Below are 18,785 nucleotides of genomic sequence, written 5' to 3' on the forward strand. Positions count from 1 at the left end.
CAAGCCTCACAATTACAACTGTGTGTTTTGGTACATAAGTCAACGACAAATTATACCTATTGATCACTCCAACAGTATACAATCAAACGTACGTAACGTGTTTTTCTTTTGCACCAACTTTATGGCTTTCCCACTTTCATTTTCCTAATTTAACCTCAGTCACATGTTTGGATATTAATCAGGGGAGTTCAAAAGTATTAATACTCTCTAAGTGATAAACATTATCAACTTTTATCTAAAAAAACAGCTGTAAACTTCTCGTCTGATAGATGTTAATCAATGCAACACTATATACTAGTCCTGGTAAGAAATTAAAAGGGAAAGCCATATATAAATGAGATAAATTTGTTTTTTAAGAAAAAGAAAAACTAGATTACCAACCTCATGAATTTTTATAAGCTAGAAAACAATGACGTACTCCAACTTTACATTAAAAGCAAAAAAAAAAAAAAAAAAGGATAAAGCGGAGAGATGAAAAGAAGGAAAAGCAAGAGTTAATTACTTTTCCTCCTTTATTACAGATCAGAAATTAACACAAGGCAACACAGTGTGGATCATGAAATTAAAAATCAGTGGCGAGAGGTGCATGCTGGGTGGGGATGAAGGCATAGGTATAGATAAGACCAGCCAAACCACCACCAATAAGAGGGCCAACCCAGTAGATCCAGTTGTCATGAAAGTCACCACTGACAACAGCAGGGCCAAAGGAGCGTGCAGGGTTCATGGACCCGCCAGAGAATGGCCCTGCTGCTAAGATGTTGGCACCAACAATGAAACCAATGGCAATGGGTGCAATTGTGCCCAATGAACCCTTCTTAGGGTCTGCTGCTGTGGCATACACCGTGTACACTAATCCAAATGTGATTATGATCTCTGTAACAACTCCTTCACCAGCTCCAACTCCAGCAGCAACACTGTGAATAGGAGTGTCCTGCAGACAACAAATCATTAATTGACACTTAGTTTCTATTTTTGACCAATATATATATATATATATATATATATATATATATATATATATATATAATTGAAACACAAGACTTAAGACTTCTTTCATTCTAAACTAAAAGTATATCGCCAAATAAATCTTTGATTCTTTCAATAATTTTCTAAGTCTTTTAAATTTAACTATTTACTAATATTTTGATCTTTAAATATATGTTAACATTATCATTTAGGTCACACATATTTTTTTAAAATTTTGAATTATTGTAATTGACATATTACACTTTCAAATACTTTTTTTTTTTTAATTTTAAGAACTAATGTGACAACATTATATAGTTTTAAAGACTAAAATGTCAGTTTACTTGAATTTGGAATACTAAAATAGAAGGTAATTTATATTTAGGACAAATTTTAAATACTAGTTCCTAATTAGTTGCTCTTATGTTAGTACTCCAAGTTTCACCTTCAATTATATGTTAACATTTAATATAAACATTAGTGTTATGCAAAAATAAACCTTTTTATTTTTATTGGACAACATAGAAAAAGTACTAGTACCTAAGAAACTGCAGAGTTTTCTCAATAATTTGAGAAAATCCCTACATACCAAGCATACTTTGTAAACATTTGTTATCTAATGTCCTGCATGTTGAAAGCTAGCTGATTTGGTCAAACTAATTTATAAGCTAGTTAAGATAACTTATATACTTTACCAAATGAACCAGCTGGCACCCTTTCATATACTTATAATAAAGAAATGAGGAAACTGCATTCAACAGAGTTATACTCAATGTTCCCTAATTATTATGATTAACAGCAAAAGGGATGATATGGCTTGGATTAATTAATTATGCATGGAGCTTCTGGTGCATGAATGACTATTTTGCCATGTTTGTGACACATATAATTGAAATTATATATGCATGTATGTGTTAAGTTTGAACTTACATAGCCAGTGACAAACTTGAGGAGTAAGGATGCCACAATGGAGCCAAGAAGCTGTGCAATCCAGTAGAAGAGACCAGTGAGGATGGTGATGTGGCCCCCAAGAGCCAACCCGAAGGTCACAGCAGGGTTGACATGGCCACCAGAAATGTTGGCTCCAACAGAAACAGCAACGAAGAGAGCAAAACCATGGCAAATGGCAACAGCTACCAACCCAGTTGGATCAAGAGCTGCATCTGATGTCAACTTAGCTGCAAAAGAATTATAACAAGTCAGAGTCGTGTTCAAATTAAGCAAACACTACGTTTTTAAAGTGTTTGGTTTGCAAACTTCTGCATGTATGTACAAAATTCATAAAACTGTCAGAAGGACCCTCACACTTTCCTCTTATTACTTTTTGTTTACTTGAATTAAAAAAAATGTATGTGGTGCTACTTGAATTAATGTAACTCCATAGAGATAAAGAAGTGGCATTGACAAGTATAAGTGTGAGCGAGGTCAAACAGAAAAACTAATTAACTAACCATAGGCTATGGCTGAACCAACACCAGCAAAAACAAAGAGAAGGGTTGAGATGAACTCAGCAATGTAGGCCTTGATGGAGGCCAAACTGAAAGAATCATTGAAGCTTCCGAATGCTATGCCAGCCATCTTCAGAAGTTTCCGTGAGAACCTCAAAGATGGAGGAGGAGAAGATAAGATATGGAAGTGTTGGGAGTTAGAAATATAGCACAAAAGGCTTCTATAGGGAGCTATATAAATAGTAGAAAATTATTGAGAACAGCATGAAGGCTTATTAAATAAGTTCACGAAACCAATTTGATTGGTAGGGTTGCTTTTTTTTATTCATTTTATCAATGTTAATTTCTGTTGGGAAATTTACCTAGTTATTAGTGAGATGTCTTATTTCATTCATATAAGTTTTAAATGATTCAAATTCAGTTTCACTTGAATTAAAGTAATATTGATGATTAAATTGTTTGCTGTTATTATTATTATTAAGAAAAAGTTAATTTAAGATTATTTGGTGTATACATTATATACTGAAGAAAAATACCTCTTAGATAAGATATTTTTATGCAAAACAAATAAATTAGAATGTGTTATTTTAAAACTTGAATAGACTAATTAACTTTAGGGTAGAATTATACTTTGGGTTATGTTTGACATATTATTTTAGTTAATTTTTATTTTTTTATTAATTAAAAAAATTATTTGATTCTTCAATAAATAATTTTTTTAAATAGTTTTTTAGGATTTTTTAATAACTTTTTTTGAAATGCAATTTGAAGTAATATTTTTTAAAAGTTAATTTTTAATTTTCTTATTGTATATGTCATTTTTATCATTATATTTTTTAAATATTTTTTAACTTGTATATGTCATTTTTATCATTTTATATTTTTTAATTCCTTCAACTATTAATTTTACTAAACATTTAAAATTTAATAATTAACTTAAAAATTTCTAACCACGAACTAAGTTTTCAATTTTGAATTTTTCTAACCGGCCTTACCTATAATTTTGTCCAACAATATCCTGTGGATAGTACCTAGGTTATGTTTGAGAAATAGAAAGGGAATGTGGTACATATCAAACCAGGTCTTTTTCTTGCAAGCTTAGCTGTGAGTGGACAGTGGCGTTCATTAGAAATGTCCGGAAGCTGAAAAAATGATTCCCTCATGTGAGTCTAGAGACTGGAATAGAGGTGCTGTTTGCTGAAGGAAATAATCACTTAACAAAAGTGTAGTCAAATTTGGGCCACAAATATCACCCCATTCTCTCTGGAATTTAAAATGCATGAACAGAAATTTGTTGCTGTTAGTAATTAGTCACATAATGGTCGATGGTTACAAAAAACAGTGGTCGCTAAATCAGAGATAAACAAAGCTTGAGGGCTTTTTGGCCCCTCTGTTTGGTTAATTACAATTATGTCATCATTAATCCAGATTCAAATTGTTTGTCTCATTACTAGTCTTTTTCTTTCTTGTATTTTAATTAAAAATTTAGCAATTTTTTTCTCTTTTAGTTTTTTTTATTAATTGAAAATCCTCAAAAGTAAAATTGGATATTGTCACTTTTTTTAAACTACTTTTATCATTTTATTCTCAAAATACAACTGACTAAAATGTTGTTTTGTAGGTTTATTCTGTTGTGTGACTCATACACCTTAAATCTGTAGTTAATAATTACGGCAATGAAAATATATGATGCAAAAAATAAGGAAAAAATATTGTAAAAAGAGACTTGAAAAAATCAAAATTAAAAAACAATGTTTTTGCCTTTTGAATAGTATCCCATTATCCGGCATGTGATTCTTTTGTCCTCTCCTCCAGCCAAATGCGATGAAATGTCTAATTAACGATGGGGTTCCGTTAGTTTTTTGAAACAGAGCTTAAAATTGCAAATTTTTTTATCCCAATAATAAAAAAATCAAATAATTATCTAAATAATATAATCTAAAAAATATTTATACAAATAATACAAAATATTTTTAATGATGAGAAATTCATTTCCTTCAGACCGTTTTCTTATTTATAATTTTTTGTCTCACGAACCAATTTCATAACTTTTTTTTATAAATCACCTTACGAAATAGGTTTCTCAAGAACCAATTTTATGAGATTTTTTTTATAAAAACACTCAGTTTGAATGTGAACTAAGTTTTTTTTTATTTCTTATAGTTTTTTATTTTATTTAAATTTCCATTTATTTTTTTACAGTTTTTTAAAAATGTTTTTTGTTTTAATTTACTAATTTATATATATTAATTTATAAAAAATATATAATTTATCTAGAATAACATTTAAGAAAATTCATATATTTAAATAGTCAATATAAATATAATTTATTTAAATATTTATGAAAAATATATATTTAAATGATTTAATTATTTTACCTAAAAAAATAAATAAATAAATATGTAAAAATATGGGTACTTTAATATCAATTAATCTAGAATAATATTTATTTTAAAAAATAATTAATCCTTAAACAAAATCAAATAATTTTACCGATGTATGATCCTTCAATATTTATTTTTTCCACTCATTAGTAAATTCTTTTTATAATATAATTAGTTAATTATGAGTTAGTATATCATATTAAATAGTAAAACTTAATGTAAATTGAAATTATTACTACTATTAAAAAAACATTGTAATTGAGCATAAATGAGAATCCATAAAATAAAATAAAATTGCACATAAAAATCCTAAAACATACATAATTAGTATCATAAAAAATAAACATAAATAATAAAGTCATGATTCAAACACATTTCATAAGGCGTGATGTCAATTGTTCTTTGAAAACACTTATGTCAAATATTTGGATATATAATGTAAATTTGTAAATATCAAAATTATTGATAATCTAAAATGCAAAAACATTAACTTAATAATGTTAACATCAACTAGTTGTTTAATTTATGACATTATCTTCTATTAATAGTTTTGCTATCCTTTCATAATCCTGATAGCCTAAGTTCAATTAAAGAATTTAAATTTGAACCAAATATAATGACAAACTTGGAGTTCTCTCTTGCACTGCCATATTTCATTTATATTTTGATATTTAATTTTAATGGGTAGAATTTTATTGAATCACTTTTGTGAGATGGGGAGGTCAAGGCCGAAATAATCGGGGTGTTTTCCCTTTCAATTACAATGAGATGAATATAAATGTCTCATGTAAAAACATCATTGTGACGTCATAAGTCATGTTATTTGATTTTCATTAAATTTATGAGACTGCCATTTATAGAAATCAAGTCGTGAAATCTGGCTTGAATATTTTAAGAGTGTCATTGCCAGCGCAATTATGGGCCTTAATAGCAGACAACTAAATGCATACAAGTAGGAAACAAAATGAATAATCACAACAAAGGTTCATGTAATCCGTGGTGACCAATACTGTAGTTTATTCCAATTAGTAACTAAGCTATGAGTGCCTATGACCAATACTCTAGTTTTGGACCAAAAGTCATTCTATTAGGTGCTTCATGTTCTAAACTATAGATCAATTGTAAAGCATGGGGTGTGTTGTGTTGTGCCATTGGAAACAACTTATACTTTTGTCTTACGCTTTTAATAGCTAGAAATTATATTTATTATTCTTATTCTTTAATTCTCTAATATTTTATAATGAAAAATATTTAATATTACGAAAGCATTTTATATTTGTTGTAACGAGCTTCAAGAATGTATCGGTAGAGGTATTGCATGTTTTTTTTTATACAACGGTATATGAAAATCTTAATAGTATAAATACCTATTAGACATCTTTATTTTATCTTTTGTTTTTGGGGCGTGGAGTATGTTATCCGTTGATCTTTTGTTTAGGGTCAATTGCTCTAGGGAGCTATTATTGCCATTACCATAATTGCTGATGACACTACCAAGCATGTGGAAATGACCATCCTACCCTTCTAAGGTTTCTACACCCCTAACCCTTCTCCCTTTCCCTCTCACATCTCCATCATGACACCCCATCATCCCCCTTCCTCTCTCACTTTTTTCTCTTCCCATCTCTTTAGTCGGATACAAGTGAAATTTGGTAAGAATTTTTTAATTTTTTTTTACCTAATAGAACATGATTTCATGGTCAATAGAATCATGATTTTTTTAAAAAAAATTTAAACTTCTCAACGAAATGATGATTCTGTTTTGTATTTACATTAACAAAAACGTAATCACATTTCTATTGCAACAAAAGGATTTTCAAAAATACAAAATGAAAATACGTTTTTATTTCCGTTGTGATTTTGTACACACTCCCTGTTTCACAAGGGAAATATGTTTCCTCATCCAAAATAAAAAAGGAAACATGTTTCAGTTGTAGTCCATGTAGTGTGCACAAAAGCCAAAATAGAAATACATTTTCGTGTACAAAATCACAATGAAAACATTTTTTGTTTTGGATTTTGTATGCACACATGTACTATAGCAAAAATACGATTTTGTTGCACACTTGCACAATAAAATCATATTTTTGTTGTTTTATTATGTTTTCACCCCTATATAAACAACACAATCATTATTTTCTTGTGTTTTCATTTAAGGGGCAATTTTGGAATAAAACAAAAAAACCCACGTGAGTAGTGCTAATAACAAAAGTGTAGTGCCAATAGCAATGCCCTTCGTTCTATTGGGTGGGCCATTGCTATATCTGTGCTTGGGCCTTCAGCCTTTTTTTCTCTTTGTTTGGTTGCTTTCCTGAATATAGAAATTTGAAAAAAAAGGTTTTGAGCCTTGTCAACGATACCTAATTATATTTATGAAGAACTTTTAAACAAAACAGATGTGAAACTTGTTTATTCCTTAAACAATCAGCGATAAACTACCACCAGTTAGGAAGTTGAAGTCTACAAAGAGGCCATATCAATTGTTGAGCAGAACACTAACTAAAAATTGATCTAAACCCCAGGCAATTTCTTTTGCAGGTAGATAAGTTTAGTATATTTGGTGAAGCTACCATTTAAATCCTTCTCCTCATTCCACACAAAAGTGAGGCAATAATGAACAAGACATCAATCATTCTACCTGCATATTTTCAGGAAAAGGAATTGAAGCACAACAATGATAGTATCCATTTTCATCGAAAGAAAATCTCTGCGAAAGATGAGCTTCACGAATAAGATACTGCCCCCAGTCCTCTGATCCATACTGCTTGAATATTCCCCGTGCATCAAAAGAATCAACCTTTCTTGTCCACGTGTTCTTGTTCCTGAACACCGGCAGCACATATCAGCTATTTAAACTGAAAAATTATCTAAAGTTTTACAAAGCAAGGCAGATTGTTGAGCTGCAAAAATAAGGGGGGAGTAGCACCTTTTCCTATGCCTTGCGTTCATCACAGTGGCGTGTAGCTGCAAAACAAGAGAAAAATCTAGATGATCACCGAAAACTGTCAAAATTACAAACAAAATGCACATAAATCTATATTTAACGACGCTAACAATTTAAGGAATATTTATTTTCCAATGAGTATGGTAAGGCTTATGAATGCATTTACTTGTATGAGAAATGGGTATCTTGTAATAGACTTCATAATAAGCATAAGGGTATAAAAGAAATTTAACAATTAATATATTTGAAAATAAGTTTATGTTTTTATATAAAGGACTAGAGGCAGTATTATTTATCCAAAAGCAACATATATGTAAATGAATCTGACAAGATTAATTTACCTTTAATTTCTGTTTAGCATCATTCTCTAAGACAAGTCCAGCTTCAACATATGCATCAATGATGACTTCTAAAAAAGCTTAGAAAACTCAAAAAAATTCGTTGAGGGCAATATATAATCAATAAGCCCCCCCCCCCCCCCCCCAAAAAAAAAACCCCCCCAAAAAAAAAAATACAAACACAAAGAACAGTATATATATGGATACGACAGGCACGTAAAAGACGACCCTCACTGGCAATCTCTTCCACAGGAGCATACAGAACCCGGGCTTTTGCCAAAGAACCTTTCATGCATTCCTACAAGATTAAGCATATGTTTCCCTCATTAAAGATATCAAACAAATTACACACAGAGGCCAATTTTAATAGTAGAATTTTCTACCAGACACAAAAAGTGCTAAGAGAAATCTTTCAATGAAGGCTAAGTTTAAATGAGTATTAGGATTAACATCTCATGATGCAATGCTATAAATAATGAACATCTTACCAGCAAGCTTTCAAACATAAAACTTTCAGAATGCTAACAACAGACGCAAAACTTACCAATATCAACTTTTTAACTTGTATATTGTTCAGTTACTTCATTCCATAGATTTAGTGAGTTACTAGTAGGAATGTCATTGTATATCTTGTAAACAGATAAGCAGCAAGTAGGAATTCATATGAATAATGTATTAGAAAAATGGAGCTCAAAGTAGATACATACCAGTCCCTTTAATCTTATAGAGAGAGGCCGATTATCCAAGGCTTCCATAACTTTTGAGGAGATACTCTACACAGCTACAAACCTAAATACAAAATTCTAATTCTCAAAATATATTATCATGCTGAATTTAATAAAACTTACCTGCAAAACCTCAGAGGCTGTCTTAATTCGCTCGTTGTTCCATAACTTAAGCATGAGTACTGTAAGGTGAAATGTTTTAGGCTTGATGAATATGGATTTGTCAATACCCAGGTCTGCAAAAGTGCAACATAAATCAGAAAAATTTCATATTGAAGATGAATCATGGGAGAAGGAAGAGGATTAACAGAACAAGTTGTTATTTGAAGTAAAGCATAAGTATTTGATCCTTGTTGAGTTTCTACATGATAAAGTAAATTTATTAGCCATGAAAATGACTGGTTACTAGGTAATATGAACATGTCTTAGCCTCTTAGGGTTCAGGAGAGTAACCAACTAACCATAATATCCATATATAATTTAACAAGATTTCAGAGAACAGGTTCTGCTAGTAGAAAATGATGGAAAACACATATCAAGACATACTTAAGAATATTTATGCTGCTGAGCTGACTACACAATGGATATAATTTCACTCTTGATTGAAACTCCTTATGCTATAAATATCTGAAACCTAGCAAACCAGTTTGTTTTGATACCAGATGGAGCGGAAGACTTGGATGCTTTAGGTGCGTAACTGACAAGGGGTATGTTAGTAAGATTAACTTTAACCGATTCACTGTTGTCATTAGCTTTAAGCTCAACTGCAACACCGGAATTTTCCTTGGATAGTTGGTCCACTTCTTTGGTGTCAGTAGTAGTACCCTCATCCTCATTGGAATCAGATTCAGTATAGGTATTCTCATCCATGCAAGAACCAATTCCCAATATTGAATGCTGAAAACTGATGAGTTTATTAACCAACTCAGGATGAATGGCCAATGGAAGGGATATGAAGTGTGAATAATCAAGATTTCGACTATTAACTGTCTGATATCAAACACAAGAAAACATGTGAATTAGTCTGTGACTGTGAAGTATGAAGTAAACACAAGAAACAAATTGGAAAAGGAGATAAATATAACCAAAGATCTTTTGAATCTGAGACACTGCGTGGACAGGCAACTAACCTCATCAATTATAGCCTGTATCTTCTCTGAAGCTGAATTCACGCTGTTGACTGAAATGCCTTCAATGGCTGCAAAAGACAATTATATTGAATAATTCAGATATCAAATTTCGTTATCCAATCAAATGATATGAGAATAATAATGATTTAGAGGAGATCCCACTTCAAAAAGCCAGGCAATTAAGGATGGGGGAGCTTCTACTTTGAACTGAAGTTCTGCATCTCATACTCAGCCAATATAAGACTCATGCTCATGTCAAACATAATTATGTTCTAGCCTTTTAAAGAAATTGGACTTTTTTTATATATAGAGTGAAGAAACACAACTTGAACCAAAGATCTATAATACCATTATGATTGTCAAATGTCAACACACTCAATCTATTCTTTTGAATGAAATAAATATCCATGTCAAACCAATCAGCTATAACTTCAAAATCTCAAAGAATAACAATAATCAAAATTAAAACACAAACACGATAAAATGATAAGTATTTCGAAGCTGATCTACACAAGATAGATAGCAGATTAAGTAAACCCAAAACTTACTAACAAAATCCTCTTCTTTTGAAGTAGGCATTATGATTTTAACCCCCATATCCTCTTCTATCTTTTTCTGTGTGGATCCCCTGAAACAGTATTAAGCATAGTAAGATGTAAATAATCTACTTTACACATCATAAGCACAATCTTCTAACCTTTCCCCTGATAATAACAATAGCAATAAGATTTGTGTAATTGTATCTCACTTCCTACATGGTGTTGGCACATGAATCTCAAGTCAAAACTTTTTAAAACTCCTAACATGCACAATTTTGCTTTTCAGCGTATATTATCAAAGCACACTCTTTTCTCTTGTCCCTCTTACCATTGTAAGAAAATTATTTTTCTGTATCACTTTCACCCATGTCTGTTAGACCTCTTATTAGAAATGCATATAATAATCTTAATAAAAAAATGTCTATAATAGGAAGAAAAGGAGGGCCAAGGGAGAATATTCTGTCATAACAGAATTGAAAGGAAAGTTGTATATAAACAAAGGTAGAGGGTGTTAGTGAGGGCTCGGGGAATTTTAGCAAATAGAGAGGCAAGATTAATACAATCTTGAGAGGGTAGGATTCTTCTGGAATCCTGAGAAGCTTATACATTCTAGGAGCCTGTTCTTGCAATAAAAGTCTACATTTTCAGATTCTTTCCGTGCTAGTTTCTATTAATGTCATATTGAGCCTCTCTTTATCTGAAATTTATCTACTTTAAGTTGGCTAAGCAATGTTGTTATTAATGCCATTGTGCAAAACAGAAATTGAAAACTAGTTTTTACCCTTTTCCTTTAATAAAACGAAATAGAGAAGCACCAACCTGCACAACAAACACAAAATTAAAACAGATGAAAAGGCTGAAGCTTCTGATTCTTCAATGCAATGCATTATCAGAGAAGAGAACCAAATGGAAGTATAATTCTTTATTAAAACAAAACAAAACAAGACAAACTAGAGATCAAAATCAAGGACGCAGAAAGATAGTACAATCAAAATTTTCTGAAAAAGCAACCAGTGATAGCATTACTTTCCACTGTAAATTAGTGACAACAAAACAGGAAGAAAAATATCAAACTATATACAATAAACACTATGGTCAGATTCAAAGAAAAAAAAGGAGAAAACACATAAGTAGTGTAGCCTTGCATGCAAGTCTTATAATGAAATCCTTCCATATTTTAATGAAGTCCTGCCATCTGGTAACTGATAACAAACTGATTAATTGTAGCACTATAGTAGCCTTTAATGTAGATTGAACAACCAACACTGCATGAAACCAAAACATAATGAAGAAGGACCAACTAAAAGATAAATGGTAATCGCTAGCATGTAACAGACGAAATGCATAAATATTGGTGAGTATCTTCATAAAATATAAACTACAAATTCAAGAAAATAAAAAGGAAGTGAAAAATTATAATCTTGCCAGCACGGAAATTGAATGCTTTTCGGTGGAGACAGATGAATCTCCTTCTAGCACTCTGTTTTCAACATTATCCAGCAACTGGCTTGGACTAGTATCTGATTCAGCAATTTCACTCATAGCTTCAGCAGCTATCTTTGTGAGATGTTCATTTGAAATAGTGCTAGATGTGCTACAGCCAGTTTCTTGAACTTTGCATCCATCTTCGGACTCAACAAGTGCATCCTTCATCAAGCTTTCTGCAAAACCACATCATTTTATATGAATAACCCCCTCCCCGGTCTCTCCTAAGAAGTAAAAACTAAAAAGTATCATGCTTTTTAAAATCACGCTACCGCATGGCATCAAGTGCTTGTCAAGAACTTTTAGGCAGCAGAAAATACATAAAATACAACAATACTTATTTTTGGTCTAGGAACTATCCCATATATAAAGATCAGATAAAAGTAACTAGTTCATCTGTTATATTATATTTTCCAAAATGCCACGTCATGCAAAAGAAATCATAAAAATCATAACCATAATCATAAAGAAAAATTGTCGGTACAACCGGAAGTTGAATATCCAGTGTGTCCTGGGAAAAAATAGACAAACCGTCACAAGAACTAGCATTGGTGGCAATTGGTCTCCAGATATAATTCATTTTCTTCTGTTTGATGCTATGGTCTTCAAGACATATTTTCTTCTTTCTACCACTCATCATAAAATTGCAGCTTAAGCAATGATAAGCGCTCTGACCCTGTTGCAAAAAATGAAATAACTTTAAGCTGAGAAAGGAGTTCAAAACTAGAGAAAATTTGATACAATTGCAACTCAACATTGAATGTAGTATAAGTATAAGACAAATTTTTGTGTGCCCAGACTCCCAGCAATAAAAAAATCGCAGTAGTAGAAGCTGGGAACCTGAAAGCAATAAGACCTTGATGCCACATAAGTATTGGTAAACTTGAGAACTCGCTCCACTCTGCAAAGCAGAAGCACATCAAACTCGTAATATTGCGAGGCAAAATGAATAGAATGGAATCAAAAGATAATAAGAAGTTTGTACTGAAACCCAACAGTGCTGAAAACTTGAAATTGCAGACCCTAACATTGATATTGAGGAATCAAACTTATATTTATTTATTTTGTGAGGAAATAGTTTGTTCAACGAACCCGATGAGAGACCTGCAAGCTATCATTCCCAACGAATGAATGAAGATGACTGCGCCGCAAGGCCCGTTTGCCGAGTTCAATTCATTTTTTTTTTAAGCAACGGAGTTTTGTTGATTTGTTCCCAGAATCCAAACACGGCGCTATGGGTAGCTGCTAATGTGCGCGAGGAGCGCAGAATGAAGTTTCCACTTAGCGTGGGTGAGTCAGCAACTGACGTGGCGCCTCATGGCTCAATTTTCGTTTTTCGTGGCAAAAAGCCCCTTCGTCTCTCATCAACTTGGTTCATGTTCATCGCTCTCTTTCTCAGCTCCATTCCAAATCTCAAATCAAATTCCAAGGGCTTCGTTTTCACTTCAAGATAGAGCGGAGTTGTGAATTGTAATGTAAATAAGTAAAAGAGAAGAGAATGGAAACGAGTCGAAGAGGCCATCTCTGCCATTTTTTCTGCAGATGATACCAATAAGCAACCTCTTCCGAGGAATCAATCTGGTGTCCCTTGGAGTCAGGATGCAAGTGTAACTAGGATCGAAATGTCGAACGGGAAAACTGGTGCTAGTTATGCAGAGAGCAAGCCACAGGAGGATAGATTGCTGGAGACAGTTGCAAGTTCTGGTGGTGTGCGCCTGCAGCCTACTCGAGATGCCATTCAAGTTTTCCTTAGAGAGGCTGCAAAGTTGGATGCCATGGCTTTATGTCATGCCATTGAACGAAAGCTCCAATCTCCGATGTGGCAGGCATGTCTTTTTTTTTTTTTTTTTTATCGGCAAATATTAATTGTTAGTTTGTTAGTTTTTTGTTGGAAAGCATGTGTGTTATTGACGTTTCTGTGAAAATACGAATTCAATCATACATGCATGCCCATATGAATTGCACAAAGCTTCACTTGATATTTGCTGCATATTATTAATGTATTTGCCATCTCATTTTTACTTCTTTTGGGAACAATATTTTCAGGTTCGTGTGAAAGCTGTTTGTGTCCTTGAGTCCATCGTCAGAAAGAAGATGATGAGGATCATTTTTCACGTATGGCGTCTTACTTTGCTGAAAATAATGTTCTGGTGTTGAGATGTTCTGAATCCCCCCAAGCTTCTTTGAGGGAAAAGGCAAACAAGGTACCCTATTTCAACTTCTCATTCATTTTATATTTCCTTCTTATATCAATTCATATCCTCTTTTTTTAATTACTTTTATTTGTTTTGACTTGAGCATTATTCTGAGCATAAAGTAATTTTAACTAGAGTTATTGAATCGTAATTACATAAAATTGGAATTGGTGATAGGCATGTAGTTGGAAGTCCTATAATGAGTTATAGATTCATCTTTCATCTTTACATTCTCTTAACATGATGTTAACATTTGCCTCTAAGGCATGCGTGGGAAATGACATGGACAATAGTTACACAGAATAACGTAAGCCAACATTGTTTTCTAGGTTTAGGAAGAAAAGGTGCGGAATAGAAAACTAAATAACTAATGAATAAAGAGATGTAATATGTGATGTTTGATGTGCGTAAAATAGAAAAGACTTTCTCGGTGCTAACAAATAGGTCAAGTACTAGTGTATTGCAATTGGTGTAAACCCAACCCCACACTAATACAACAAGACTCCTCACCCTAAATCCCTAATTAAATAATGAAATAACTCACAAGATTTTTTCTTCAATTTGAGTACTGATTAATTTTACAATATATTTTGAAATATTGTAACAAATGTTTGGTGTAATATATGCCAAATGATCCAAGTTGAGGATTTAATTTCTTTCCTTTTTTTAATAAATCTATGCCGAGGCCTAAAATTTGAAGATAGAATTAGTTTTCCCTTTTGGTTTACTTTTCTCCTTTTTCTCATTAGATCCGATAATCCAGCTTGTATTCATTCCCCCTTCTTCTATCAACTCAATTATGTGTGCCACTGGTTAAATCTGCACAATAACGTGCTAGTTACTATGAAAATATGGATGCTGATAGAGAATTTAAGTTATATCTCAGAACTCTGCTAAATATTGTGCAGTTCTTTCCTCTTTTTGTTCAAATTACACAGACTAAAGGAATCACTCTACCAAATAGCTAAGTAGGATGCAGATAAATTTAAGAGCAACCTTTTGATTGCAAGATTAATATTTTGTAATTAAATTTAGCACTTGACCTTTGATGGACAGGTTCTTGGTCTTTTAGGTGGAAACCAACTAAACAGTGCTATTAACTCAGAGAAAGCTGTGAAGACGGATAGTGCTGCTGTTGCTGAGTTACCTGACTTGATAGACACTGGTGATTTGAATGACTATCATGGAACAGGTGATAATACAAAGAGTAAGAATGGTCAAAATATAGCAAATTTGACACCATCCACACCTCCAGCTCTGGCGGATGATTTATTTGAAAATTTTATGAACTCTGGAGTAGCTAGTGATGAACTAAAAAATGATGATCCCTTTGCTGATGTGTCATTTCATTCTAATGACAACAAAGAGCATGCTGATATCTTTTCAAGCATGACTGTTGGTGATGATAAATTGGATCATCATGTGAGTCATGGTCTGGGGAATAGAAATGAACCTGACAGTGATGATTTATTGGCTGGCTTGTCAATTGACGAAAATACCTCTAGTACAAAACAGAAAGCAACATCTCCTGCCATGCAATCTGAATCTTTATTTTCTGGTTTAAACAATCATGTTAGCCATCTGGGACCTGACAATGGCTTAGGTAGCATGTTGGGCACTCAAGCAGTTGGCTTCAATGTAAGTTCAATATTTCCTTCTGGTCATCCTCCTTGTATTACGCAGCCTGGCATTATGTTGAACCAGCCATATTCTTCTCAGCCACTTAATTATGGTGCCATGGGAAATCTCTTGGCTCAGCAGCAATTTCTGGCGACAATGGCTAATTTCCAACACCTTAATAATGTCAACAAGAATGATGGCAGTACTGCTCAAAATGCTGGATCCAATGGAAAAACACCTCTTCCGGACATATTCCAATCAAAATTCTCAACTCAAACTCCTAGCTCAATGATCAGCAATTCAAAGAAGGAAGAAACTAAAGCATTTGATTTTATATCGGTAAGTCTGGGAGTAAATCATTTATTTAATATCCAGCGATTTACTTTAAGGATTGTAATGATCTGCAATGACTTGTCTGCTTTGTAGAATCCAAACTTGTTTAGCTTGAGTGGAATTCAATCATTTGAATGTGATTTATCTTAAGAAACAAGTCATTTGCTTTATTGTACAACCCCTTCATGTGGAATTGCAGATGTCATCAAAAATTCATAATTGAACTCCTTGAATACCAAATAGGAGCTGCCAGGATAAACAATTATCCTGTCAGGTCATGGTTTCTGCTTTATGGAAACTATAGCTTGAGTTTGATAAACTGGATTTTTTCATATTAGTGTTGTAGCTCATAATTAGATTTGTTTCTTCATTATCTGTTCTTAGGACTGATTTCCTTATTTGTAGTATTCAGACCACATTTTCTGCCCATAATTCTAGGCTAGCATTTACTATCAAAGTGGTATATATTGTAACCCTCACTTTACAGTTTTCAATTATAAAAATAATAATAACTTTTCCTCATATTTCAAGTTATAGTTTTAAGAATACTTTGTCTAGTTTTTGGTTGACTCACTTGATCATGTAGTTTCATGCTTGTAGGACCATCTAGCTACTGCGTGTGATTCAAGGAGAGTGATTTGAAATTTCAATATTTTGCTATTGTCGAGAAAAATTTATGGTGATGTATGATGCTGTAGTGGATTTCACACGAATAGATCAAACTGGTTTATAATTTGGAAGAAGAAAGTTGATTTTCTTTACCATGATGGAGCATTATCGATGTTATTTGATTCGTCCATGCGTCAACGAAATATGAGCAAAGTTTCTGGACTTGGAAGAAGGTAAATGGTTACTACCGGTTCTCTTAATATTAGAATTTTGCCTTTTTTTTTCTTTTAATTCTTTTTGTACGTAGTCGAGATTTTCGATCTGTATTCCAGGTACTATCAACTATACCATATGATTGAATTCGGCATAATGTATTGCTTTTTCATGCTGCAATGTCTATGAGTTCAGTTTCGCCCTTTCTTTTACAATTTTTGTCTCAATAGAAAATGATCCCTCCCATCTCCTTAATGTCCAATATAAATCTAGCACCCCTTAGAAATCAATTTCATACTTGATTCAATTGTTCGATCGGATTCAGCTTTCTTGGAGTGTTTTAAGTTCTTAATTTCCTTTGCCTTTTGAAAATGACCAAATGATGTGCAGAATAGAAAAGGAAGGTTCTATTCATCACATCAAAATAGTTTTTAAAGATTTTGTTTATGTTCATTTTAATCTTTTATAAAAGTTACTTTAATGACAAAATTGAAAATTAAAATATGAAAACTAGTATGATGATCTTTTAAATTTTTTAATAAAGACTTGTCAGTAAGCAAAAAAATTTAAAAGACAGAAGTAATAGTGTATATTTTTCTTGAGTTTAATGGTAATATATTGATAGTATAAATTTTATACTGTCTTTTAATAAAAGATTATTGTTATAGTCCGTGTTAGTGTATAATTTTTTTATTTAGCTCAGAACCAAAGATAACAATAGACTATATAAAAAAATAAAAACCCTTCTATAACAAAAAAAGAAAATAGCGGAAGAATTGCATTAAAGGGCCAGGCACCAATGCCGCTATTTTCGGTTTAAACTTTAAAGTAATAATATACCAAGCAAAATTACAGCATGAAATTTAAACATTGCTTAACCAATTAGCTACAGTTTTTTTTCCAATAAATATGTGGGATCAAGCACAATTTTGCTTTTCGTAGGCTCCTTCAGTTATCATGATACTATTTTGATATCCTTGGCTCATAGAGAATTATAATTCTTATTTGGGGAAAAAAAATAATAAATACATCAAAGGTTCAGATATATAATAACTTTTGGCAAGATACTTTAGTTAATTTTTATCATTTTTTATTAGTTAAAAACTTTGTTTGACGATTTGATAAATAAGTTTTTTTTAATAAATTTTATCATTTTTTGAAATGATAATTAAAGTAGCATTTTTTAAAAAGTTAGTTTCTACCTTCTAATTTTTTATATTTTCTTTTATTTTTATCATTAATATATTTATTCAATTTCTTAATTATTATTTTTAAAGAAATTATAATTTTATTATTTTTTAATCTTTTTATACTTTTTAACTATTTCAATAATTAGTTTTATCGAATACTTATAATTGAATAAGATAATTTTTCAGTTTTTATTTACCAACTTTCAACTATTAACTAACTTTTCAACTTTAAAACTAATTTTGTGCAACATAACGTAAGTAGTCAAGGATTTCATAATGAACGTGATGTCTACTCCCATGTTTAAGGTTCCCATGAACTGAGTGCTATGTGTACAGTACCTTATTTTTTATATGGTAAGTGGTATCGAATCAATTTATGTGCATCTTTATTATTTTACCTCTTCAGATCAGACAAGTTATTTGTGCGAGAGCTAAAAAAAATCACATAATTTAAGTAACTTGATCTTGAATAGTTTCCAGCCAATTAAGTAAAATTTAAACCGGTGATTATTTATACAGTCACATACTGTTGCATATTACACGTTTGTCTAGAATTAAACCGATTCCCTACGTTGCCTTTTTTGAGTTTATACAGAAAAATCACTACACTCCAATTGGGTAATTTGTTGTATTGAAGGGGTAAAGAAGAACCCCAATTGGCTGGAA

The 18,785-nt window shown here is 31.9% G+C and overlaps 2 protein-coding genes and 1 pseudogene across 7 annotated transcripts; 1 reads left to right on the forward strand and 2 right to left on the reverse strand.

The window, feature by feature from the left end:
• Nucleotides 1–369: 369 nt before the first annotated feature.
• On the reverse strand, nucleotides 370–2,626 carry LOC100817754 (aquaporin TIP2-1-like). The gene is made up of 3 exons (NM_001253190.2): nucleotides 2,418–2,626; nucleotides 1,897–2,144; nucleotides 370–931 (listed from the first exon to the last, which is right to left on the reverse strand). The coding sequence occupies exons 1-3, from the start codon at nucleotides 2,542–2,544 to the stop codon at nucleotides 563–565; spliced, it is 744 nt and encodes a 247-aa protein (NP_001240119.1). The 5' UTR covers nucleotides 2,545–2,626; the 3' UTR covers nucleotides 370–562.
• Nucleotides 2,627–7,179: 4,553 nt separating this feature from the next.
• On the reverse strand, nucleotides 7,180–13,188 carry LOC100785531 (uncharacterized). 6 transcript variants are annotated; one of them, XM_006597101.4, is made up of 14 exons: nucleotides 13,052–13,188; nucleotides 12,800–12,860; nucleotides 12,491–12,635; nucleotides 11,900–12,135; nucleotides 11,256–11,293; nucleotides 10,484–10,563; nucleotides 9,936–10,003; nucleotides 9,465–9,795; nucleotides 8,929–9,041; nucleotides 8,788–8,853; nucleotides 8,288–8,378; nucleotides 8,084–8,151; nucleotides 7,725–7,762; nucleotides 7,180–7,620 (listed from the first exon to the last, which is right to left on the reverse strand). In XM_006597101.4, exons 1-14 carry the CDS (start codon nucleotides 13,075–13,077, stop codon nucleotides 7,428–7,430), a joined length of 1,554 nt encoding a protein of 517 aa, XP_006597164.1. In that variant the 5' UTR covers nucleotides 13,078–13,188; the 3' UTR covers nucleotides 7,180–7,427. The 6 variants fall into 6 exon arrangements, with proteins under 6 accessions (XP_006597164.1, XP_006597165.1, XP_040865726.1 ...); XM_006597102.4 differs by having other exon boundaries at nucleotides 13,064–13,141; XM_041009792.1 differs by having other exon boundaries at nucleotides 12,816–12,860; nucleotides 13,052–13,124.
• On the forward strand, nucleotides 13,087–17,109 carry LOC100786932 (protein MODIFIED TRANSPORT TO THE VACUOLE 1-like; annotated as a pseudogene).
• Nucleotides 17,110–18,785: the final 1,676 nt, after the last annotated feature.

Source organism: Glycine max, chromosome 15, assembly GCF_000004515.6.
Source record: "Glycine max cultivar Williams 82 chromosome 15, Glycine_max_v4.0, whole genome shotgun sequence".
Classification (NCBI taxonomy): domain Eukaryota; kingdom Viridiplantae; phylum Streptophyta; class Magnoliopsida; order Fabales; family Fabaceae; genus Glycine; species Glycine max.

Excerpts from the sequence above, each read along its gene's own strand:
- LOC100817754 (NM_001253190.2), bottom strand. The coding sequence starts at position 2,544 with ATGGCTGGCATAGCATTCGGAAGCTTCAATGATTCTTTCAGTTTGGCC. Across the intron at positions 2,145-2,417 it reads TGGTTCAGCCATAGCCTATG|CTAAGTTGACATCAGATGCA; the intron begins GTTAGTTAATTA and ends ATTCTTTTGCAG. Across the intron at positions 932-1,896 it reads TCAAGTTTGTCACTGGCTAT|GACACTCCTATTCACAGTGT; the intron begins GTAAGTTCAAAC and ends TGTTGTCTGCAG.
- LOC100785531 (XM_041009791.1), bottom strand. The coding sequence starts at position 12,989 with ATGTTAGGGTCTGCAATTTCAAGTTTTCAGCACTGTTGGGTTTCA. Across the intron at positions 10,004-10,483 it reads AAAAGAAGAGGATTTTGTTA|CCATTGAAGGCATTTCAGTC; the intron begins GTAAGTTTTGGG and ends TGTCTTTTGCAG. Across the intron at positions 8,152-8,287 it reads TCGTCTTTTACGTGCCTGTC|AAGTCATCATTGATGCATAT; the intron begins GTATCCATATAT and ends AAGCTTTTTTAG.